Source organism: Myotis brandtii, unplaced genomic scaffold (genome assembly GCF_000412655.1).
Source record: "Myotis brandtii unplaced genomic scaffold, ASM41265v1 scaffold446, whole genome shotgun sequence".
In the NCBI taxonomy this organism is placed as follows: domain Eukaryota; kingdom Metazoa; phylum Chordata; class Mammalia; order Chiroptera; family Vespertilionidae; genus Myotis; species Myotis brandtii.
The window spans coordinates 918,449-927,882 of NW_005367057.1; the positions used below are offsets into that span (position 1 = coordinate 918,449).

Sequence of the window (9,434 nt, forward strand, 5' to 3'; positions counted from 1 at the left end):
GCGACTGCCCCCTGGAGGCGCCCAAGTGCGCCCCGGGAGTCGGGCTGGTCCGGGACGGCTGTGGCTGCTGTAAGGTCTGCGCCAAGCAGCTCAACGAGGACTGCAGCAAAATGCAGCCCTGCGACCACACCAAGGGGCTGGAATGCAACTTCGGCGCCAGCTCCACCGCTCTGAAGGGGATCTGCAGAGGTAAGATGCTTGTGGTTTGGCCCCTTTAAAAAAATAATAGTCCCCGTAGTCCAGAAGTTTAGTAATTTTGAGACCATGTATGGTGATGCTTTGTTGTTGGTAGCTTGGCAGAAAGGCACATGATTTCAGCAGTCTGGAATGCAATTCAGTGTGTCTGGGCCCAACGAAAAGCGCATACGGAAAAGTGATTCCTGACTAACTTATTGTTCTGGTCTGCAGTCTCCGGGGAATTGTAGGGAACTTTACCATAAATTGAATTTAACAGCAGAAATATGTATGAGTTTCAGGCCGTGGTTCGGACTCTTAACTTGATCCTCTTCTCCCTTCTTCGCAGCTCAGTCAGAGGGCAGACCCTGCGAATATAACTCCAGAATCTACCAGAATGGGGAAAGTTTCCAGCCCAACTGTAAACATCAGTGCACATGTATCGACGGCGCCGTGGGCTGCATTCCTCTGTGTCCCCAAGAACTTTCTCTCCCCAACTTGGGCTGTCCCAACCCCCGACTGGTCAAAGTTAACGGGCAGTGCTGTGAGGAGTGGATCTGTGACGAGGATGGTGCCAAGGACCCCATGGAGGACGGGGACGACCTCCTGGGCAAGGGGCCCACATTCGATGCCTCCGAGGTGGAGTTAACGAGAAACAACGAGTTAATTGCATTTGGAAAAGGTGGCTTCCTGAAGCGGCTCCCTGGTAAGTTAAAACTGAGCCCCTAAGGCCTGGGACTGAAATACGTTCCTAGTTTGAAGCTTTATAGAAACGAGGACTTGAATCTGTTTGCTGTCAGTAAGCCTCTGAGAAGTCTTCCCTCTTGTTTGTCTCGCTAGCTTTTGGACAGGGCCCTCGCATCCTATACAACCCTTCTCTACACGGCCAGAAATGTATCGTCCAAACAACTTCATGGTCTCAATGCTCTAAGACCTGTGGAACTGGTATCTCCACACGAGTTACCAATGACAACCCTGAATGCCGCCTGGTGAAAGAAACCCGGATCTGTGAGGTGCGGCCTTGTGGACAGCCGATGTACAGCAGCCTGAAAGTAAGTTTCTGCGTGGCAGGTACCTGTTCCCGGGCAGCTGGGTGAGATGGGAGCCTCTCTTCCAAGAAAGAACCTTTGCCCCTAACTTTCCTTCTCTCGGCTTTCTTACAGAAGGGCAAGAAATGCAGCAAGACCAAGAAATCCCCGGAACCGGTCAAGTTTACTTATGCCGGATGTTCAAGTGTGAAGAAATACCGGCCCAAGTACTGCGGTTCCTGCGTGGATGGCCGGTGCTGCACGCCCCAGCAGACCAGGACGGTGAAGATGCGCTTCCGTTGTGAAGACGGGGAGATGTTCTCCAAGAACGTCATGATGATCCAGTCCTGCAAGTGCAACTACAACTGCCCGCATGCCAGTGAGGCCGCGTTTCCCTTCTACAGGCTGTTCAATGACATTCACAAATTTAGGGACTAAATGCCACCTGGGTTTCCAGCACAAGGGTGGACAGAAGGGGGAGAAGAGTGCCGGAATCATGGAGGCACGGGTGGGGGCGGTGGGGGTGAAGGGACTCGTTGTAGAAGGGATGCATTTGCTCATTCTTGAGTAGTATTAAGGTATTTTGAAACTGCCAGGTGTGCTGGTGCAGATGGACTCTAATGCAGCTGCAATTGGAGAATACTTTGCTTCATAATATTGGAGCACATGTTACTGCTTCATTTTGGAGCTTGAGGTGTTGATGACGTTCTGTTTTCTGTTTGTAAATTATTTGGTAAGCGTATTTTTCTCTAGGCTTCTTTCCTTTCGGTTCTGCAATTGTAAGATAGTAAGATTAGTTGGACAGTTAAAGCCTTCATCCTTTGACAGAAATACACGGGAGGGGGTTCCATTCCTTCCTGAAGGTGACACTCTGTGAGTGTCCGTGAGAGGCAGCTATCTGCACTCTAAACTGCAAACAGAAATCAGGTGTTTTTAAAACTGAATGTTTTTATTTATCAAAATGTAGCTTTCGGGGAGGGCGGGGAAATGTAATACTGGAATAATTTGTAAATGATTTTAATTTTATATTCAGTGAAAAGAATTTATTTATGGAATTAATCATTTAATAAAGAAATATTTACCTAATATCTGAGTGTATGGCATTCCATATTTTTAGAGATTGTCCAAAGTCATTGGAAGCAATCTAGCTTATCCACTCAATCATTCAAACCGGATTTATTGAGTGTCTGCTTTGTGCCAGGATCTGTTCTAGTGCTTGGGATAGAACAGGGAAATGACCTACAAAAATAAAACAATGATTGCTTTTATATCTTCAGTAGAAAAAGATCCTTGCATTTAAAATAATCTGCATTAAAAAAAATGTATTGAACACCAGGCATTGTAAGAAGCACAAGAAGGAATCCAAAGCCAACTTTGTGATTTAAATAATAATGCATTGTTTTTATAAGAAATCAAAGCCCAGGGGTCTCCCTCACCCAGTCACTGTGAGGTGGGTACAGTAATTTATCATTTTAATCACCAGGTTATTGTGCATGTCACTTCAGGAGAGAGAAACTTTAATGAAAGCAGTCCATAGCTTGTATATATCTACACTCGGGTAAGATTAAGTCTGGTTAGATAATGTGTTATAAAAGATGGCTTGTTTATAACTTCATATTTCACCAATATTGTTTCAAAAACTACTTAAAAATTCGCCCTCGGTTGGGATCAGAGGGAAAAAAACACACCTTTGAGTCTATAGGAGTCCGTTTGTTTTCATTGAATAAGCTCGAAGCAATGACTTGTGCTAATCCTAATAAGCTGGTGATTAGGTAAACATGCTGCTAAATGCAAAGGAATGCGAGGAATTTCAAGTACTTTTCCACTAGCATGAGGACCAAGCTGCCCCATCCCCCTTTCCTTCTTATAATATACATTATATCGATGGAGGCAGAAGCAGTTGATAGAGTTGGCTATCCAGAAGGTCAAAGGCTAGCTGCAGAGGTTTCCTGAAAGAAAAGGACCTGAATCATAGGTCTAGGAGAGGTTGAGAAGGCTGCGTCAATGTTTGTGAAAATGTTGGTAGCCTGTTTTAGAAGAACCTACATCTTTAGAAAGCGCTGACAATAAACCTTTTATAGAGAGAAGTTTTCCTTTCATCGACCCTCTTGGCTCCTGTTCAAATGCACAGTAAAATATTTCAGTCTGCACTTGGTTAAGAGAGTACTTGAATTTTTAGGCAATAAGAGAAAGTGCTTTCAAAGGGGAGGAGGGGGACAGTTCCCAGGGTCTTATAATGGTGATTTTTCAAAATAGTTTAATTTTGATGCTTTAATGAAGACCTACAGAAAAGCAATGCCTTAGCACTGGTTTTAAAGCCTTACTGAAATGTGTAAAGGTGAACATAAATGTGTTGGTAAAATTTATGGGCAAAGGCCTTCACTCTTCTGATTTTGACAATGTCTCGCTTGAAATATTATAATCTGTGCCTATGCGTTGTAGTCAGTGTTTCTTGCCTGAGGCATTCAAATGTAAGGTATTTGAGAATTTAAACACCACCTGGTTCAGTCTTGGATGCAGTTAAACTTGTCAGTGCAATATAATATGTGAAACATAATAAAGGTGTGAGGTTTTTGAGGTGCAGTCGTGTTGAACAGACATCTAAATTCATTGGTAAGATTTACAGATTCCCAGGCGCCAATCCTGAGTTATTTTCCTCCAACACTAGTGCCTAGCAAAGTACTTCATACACAGAGATCAAGGAATGATAAATTATAGATCTTTTAAGTGTGTAGGGAGGTGATATCTGTCCAAATAAGCTCAAATATGAAACAAAATCTGGCATGGGAAAACTGGATTGTTGGGTCATTAATCTTATTGTAGTAAATACAATAAGAGTACTGCATAACCACTGTTTCTATTTAAATAAGATTGCTCAATTAATAAAAAAATGAATGGATGCAAATTATGTCTATTTTATTTGGCTATAGAAAAAAGTAAAGAAAGTCATAGAAGTTGAGAATGAAATTATGTGATTTGGAACATACAACTTTTATCTAGGTCCAGCATGGAGCTCTGCCTCCTCCAGATATTGAGAAAACAAAATAAAAACCCATGCATCTGCATATGAAATGGCAGTTACACATATAAATATTCATCGTAATATATACGTCCCCCTCCGCACACAGTGAAGGTGGTGTGCTGTTCCCACTTTCCAATCCAAAAGACCCTGGTGGGTTTCTGTTTGTGTGTTTTTTTGTTTGTTTTGTTTTTTTTTGGATAGAGATGTAAGAACTCACCTCCATAAGAGTTAAAAAATGACCTCAGAGTCTTAGGAATTTAGTGAATTTTAAGAAATATTCAATTGGACATTTAGAAGTATGGTAAGTAGTCAAACCATGAAGATTTTCACATAAATGCGTGTGCTGTCTACTCCGCAAAGAGGTGTGACTGGGTCAAAATTAGCAAAGCATATTTCAGTTATTTTTCTGAGAGAGACCAGACTTGGTTTGTTCACAACCTCCTCTCCTGCCATCTGGCAGTATTTGAAAGTCACTGAGCAATAGCAAGGGTCCAGCAGGACCACGGTACAGAACAAAGCCGTGTTCTGCTCAGAGGGGCAGGTGATGCAGTGGACAGAATCCCGGATTGGAATCCAGAGATGTCTTTTCACACCAGCTCTGCCATTAATTTACTGGGTGACTCTGGGCAAGTTTCTGGATCGTTCTCTCCTGTTTTAAAATGGAACAATAGCTCCCAGCATTTTTGCCACTCAAAGCATTGTTTTTCATATATTCTCTTTGATGCACTGATTCCCGCACATTGAAAACTTCATCTCCGTAAGCAGTTGAATGTATGAAGTGAAACTGCTCAGGCCTTTCTGTGGGCAAAGGAACTCATCTCTATGAAGCCTTTGAAAATGTAACGTCGATAGCCCTCTTTACTCTCTAAAACACCTCTGGTTATAGGACGTGGCAATCCCTGGATCTCACAGTCAGTAGGTCTATACGTTCATCTCCCTGTATAGCCCTGATAGCTGGGCCTCACTAAGTCCCTGCCCTAAATAACTCATTCTTCAAACAAAGCACATTGTAAAGCATGACAATGATGTATGTGTCCTATGAATAGAACAGCTTTATTTGTGACTTATTTTATTGGTGGTGGGCAACACTCACCCATGTAATTTTATAAAATTACACAAATACTCAGATGCATTTGTTAGTGCTTTATAGTTTCCACATATTCTGCTTATATATTCTGAATCAGCACCTTTCTTTGACCAAATCTAAGCCACCATCATCCCTTGCCTGCATTACTGAAATGGCCTCCTCACCTGTGGCATATTGTATTTTCCAAAGGTGGTGGCAATAATGTCTTCCATCCCACATGCCTTTCTGCAATGTGACCCTGTTGCATCAATAGGTGGGGTTTAGTTCTCCACCCTCTTGGATGTGGATGGGCTCTCTGACTGCTTGAATCAATGAGTATCAGAGAAGTACTGCTGTGTGGTGCCAGTTCCCAGTGTAGCATGGGCTAGGACCTCCTACTCCCTCTCTCTCTCTCTCTCTGAAAAGAGCTTCCATGTAAGAAGTACAACTCCCCTGCTACCAGCCCTCTCTAAGAAACCCACACCACTCAGACAGGCCCTTGAGGATGAGGTGCCATGTGAAGAAAGAGAAAGACCAGGACCTCGCTGGTGTGGCTCAGTGGTTGAGTGTCGACCTATGAACCAGGAGGTCACGGTTCAATTCCCAGTCAGGGCACATGCCTGGGTTGCAGGCTTGATCCCAGTAGGGGGCGTGCAGGAGGCGGCTGATCCATGATTTTCTCTCATCATTGATGTTTCTATCTCTCTCTCCCTCTCCCTTCCTCTCTGAAATCAATAAAAATATATTTTAAAAAGAAAGAAAAAAGAGAAAGGCCAGGGAGCACCTGGGCATCACATATGTGTGAAGAGACCATCTTGGCAGTGGATCCTCCAGTCACAGCTGCCTCGCAAGCTGATGTCTGTGAACGGGAGATGAACTGCCAGTCGAGTCCTTCCCAGAATTCATGAGGCATAAGATAGCAGACTAATGGTTATTTTAAGACCCTAAGTTTTGTTTGTTGATTGCTACACAGCCATAGATAACTGAAACATCACTAGGTTCCGTTCTTGCCCTGAAATGCTCCATTGTCCTTACAGGAGCCAGAGTGATCCTTTAAAAATGTAAATCAGAACATGCCCATCTTAGCTTAAAGGCTCCGTGGCTTCCATTGCTTTTGGAATAACATTCAACTCCTTGCTTGGCACACAGGTCCTGAACTCTCCCTCCTTCTTACCTACTCACCCTCACTCTCTATAATCTCACTTGCCTCTTCCTCTTTGAAATAAGCCAAGTGAATCACTCCTCAGGGCCTTTGCACTAGCTGTTGCTCTGCCCCCAGTGCCCTCCTCTTTGATCTAAACTTCTTATCAGGCAGGTCTCAGCATGAATGCTACCCTCTCAGCGACCCTCCTTCACCACCCAGGCTAGGGTAGCTCATTACATTAAGCAGTTTTATTTACATCGTGGCATTTAGCACTACCTGGTAGTTTCTTATTCATTTGTTATGCCTGTCCATTTACAATCACCTCTATAACAGCAGAAACTTTTGTCTGCTTTTTCACCACTATAAAAGCATCACTCGACACTGTGCCTGGCATGAAGTAAATGTTCATTAATACAGAATTTATGTAGCCTTAAGCTGAAACTAAAGTAGAAGACACCCGCCTCACTGGCACAATATCTTCTTTCTATTCCCCCTGGGGCTTTCCTCTAGTTTTTAGCTTTTCATTCATTCTCTCATTCATACATCTACTCACTAAACACTTGTGGGCACCATCATATTTCAGGCACGGTGCTATGCAGTAGTTGATAAAGCATAGTTCCTTTACTTTGTGGTGGTGGGGGAGACGTACATGTAAGCAAAGTTAGCTAAGGTTAGGTTCAGCTGGAAGTAATGGATAACTCAAATAGCAATGCTTAAGTTACACAGAATTTTGTTTCTCTCTCATGTGAAAATTCAGGTAGGCAGTGCTGGGCTGTTGTGATGCCCCAAGGATTCATGGACCAAACCTGTTATCTTAGTGTTCATCATGCATGGTCCCCTTTCCCTGGTTCACCTCATGGCACATGGTCTCACCTTGCTGCAAAGGAGGCTAAGAAATGTAGTTTTTGTTGTTGTTTTTTTAAAAATATATTTTATTGATTTTTTACAGAGAGGAAGGGAGAGAGATAGAAACATCGATGAGAGAGAAACATCGACCAGCCGCCTCCTGCACATCTCCCACTGGGGATGTGCCCGTAACCCAGGCACATGCCCTTGACTGGAATCGAACCCGGGACCCCTCAGTCCGCAGGCCGACGCTCTATCCACTGAGCCAAACCGGTTTCGGCAGAAATGTAGTTTTTATCCTGGCATTTAGCACTACCTGGTTGTCATGTACTGAGCACAAAAACAGAAATCCTGCCCTAGCCTGTTTCCTCAGTGGTTAGAGCATTGTCGGCCCATGTACTGAAGGGTCTCAGGTTCGATTCCAGTCAAGGGCACATACCTCAGCTGCAGGCTCAATGCCCTGCCCTGGTCATGGCATGTGCAGGAGGGAACCAATTGATATCTCTCTCTCACATTGATGTTTCTCTCTCTCTCTGTTTCTCACACTTCCTTCTACTCTCTTTACAAAAAAAAAAAAATTCTTGGGAAAGGATTAACAACAACAACAAAAACACACAAAAACTCCAGAGCTCCTGTTACTATATAAGGGAGAAATAGTGGTTGGTACCACATAGCCCAAATATGCTGTAATAAGTATAATAAGGCACAGAAGAGGCTTATCTAACTGCCTGAGGCTGGGATCAAAAAGGTCTTCCTGTGGGAGTTATCTCAGTTCTGTTTGGAAAGATAAACAGGTTGGAAACGATTCAAAAGCCATGGTGCTGAAGTTGAAATTTTCTACAATCAATGATACCTTCCTCATCTCAGCCATAAAGAGAAATCAAAGATTCCTGCACCACCTGGGTTTAGAGACTTAGAGGCCATTCGTATTTTAAAGAGTTGGAATTTTTGCTTTGGGTTCAGAAGTATCATGAAAAGGGCACCTGTATTAGGGTTCTCTAGGGAAATAGAACCAGCAGGAGATTATAGAGAAGAGAAAGAGAGATTTATTTTGAGGAATTAGCTCATGTGATTGTGAGGATGGGCAAGTCCAAAACCCTTAGGGCAAGCCAACAGGCTGGAAATTCAGGGAAGAGTTAAATGTGCAGGTTAGGCTTTGTGGCTGGAAACTTAGGCAGGATTCCATGGTGCAGTCTTGAGGCCAGATTCCTTCTACTTTAGGAAATCTCATTTTTCCCCCTTAAGGTCTTCAACTGATTGGATGAGGCCCACCCATAATATGGATGGTAACCTGCTTTACTCAAAGTCTACTGACTTAAATGTCAATCACATCTTTAAAATATCATCACAGCAAATCTAGACTATTTTTTTGACCAAGTGGTGCCATAGCTTAGCCAAGTTGACACATAAAATTAACCATCAGAGTATCTGTGTGGTAGACCTTCTGTGGGCAAGAAACCTATGTCCACTCTAAAATAGAATGAATATGAGCAGAGTCAGAGAAAAACAAAGGCCTTGCTAGTTAAAACTAAGATTCCCCCAGATCTGTTATTGTGCTTGTGTGTGTATGGGGAAGGGCTCCAGTAGTTATTTTGCATGGAGCAGATTTATGGGGCACCTCAAGAAGGCTCCTGAACACTGACCCCAAGCTCCATACAAAACCAGTGGGATCCAGTAGGGATAGCTGCATAGCTGGGTAGTAGAGGGACATCCTTATAAAAGCTCTAGAGAAAGACCTTTGCCAAATCCACAGGGATATGGCAGGGCACAGTCCATTGCTTGCACACACCCCAAGACAGGTCAATAGTGCCCCTTCCTCTGGCTCTTCATGCAAATCCTCACTGTGGCAATGACACCACTACACTAGGACTAGCTGTTTAACTGTTTCCACCAGATTTTAAACTCCTTGAAGGGTCTTGTCAATGAGTGCGTACCAACTAAGAAAAGCTCAAAAGGAGTTTGACAGCTATCTTCCACCAGCTTCAGATCTTCATGAAGAAGAGAAAGTAAGTCTGTTCTGCATCATCCCAGGGCAGAGGTCCCTAGCTGGTGGCTCAGGTGGGATCCGATCAATACACAGACATGTTTTGTTCAGCCTGCACAGGGTTTATAAAAACTGGAACTTGTGACCAATATTTAAAAACTGAAAGATTT

At 43.4% G+C, this 9,434-nt stretch overlaps 1 protein-coding gene across 1 annotated transcript in view; it reads left to right on the forward strand.

Moving 5' to 3' along the window:
- CYR61 (cysteine-rich, angiogenic inducer, 61) overlaps positions 1 to 3,785 on the forward strand; it is a 4,110-nt gene extending 325 nt beyond the window's left edge. Inside the window, exons 2-5 of the mRNA XM_014546428.1 lie at positions 1 to 189; positions 524 to 880; positions 1,015 to 1,226; positions 1,338 to 3,785. Coding sequence (XP_014401914.1) covers positions 1 to 189; positions 524 to 880; positions 1,015 to 1,226; positions 1,338 to 1,640 — 1,061 coding nt within the window. The 3' untranslated portion in view covers positions 1,641 to 3,785. The remainder of the gene's footprint in view (positions 190 to 523; positions 881 to 1,014; positions 1,227 to 1,337) is intronic.
- Positions 3,786 to 9,434: the final 5,649 nt, after the last annotated feature.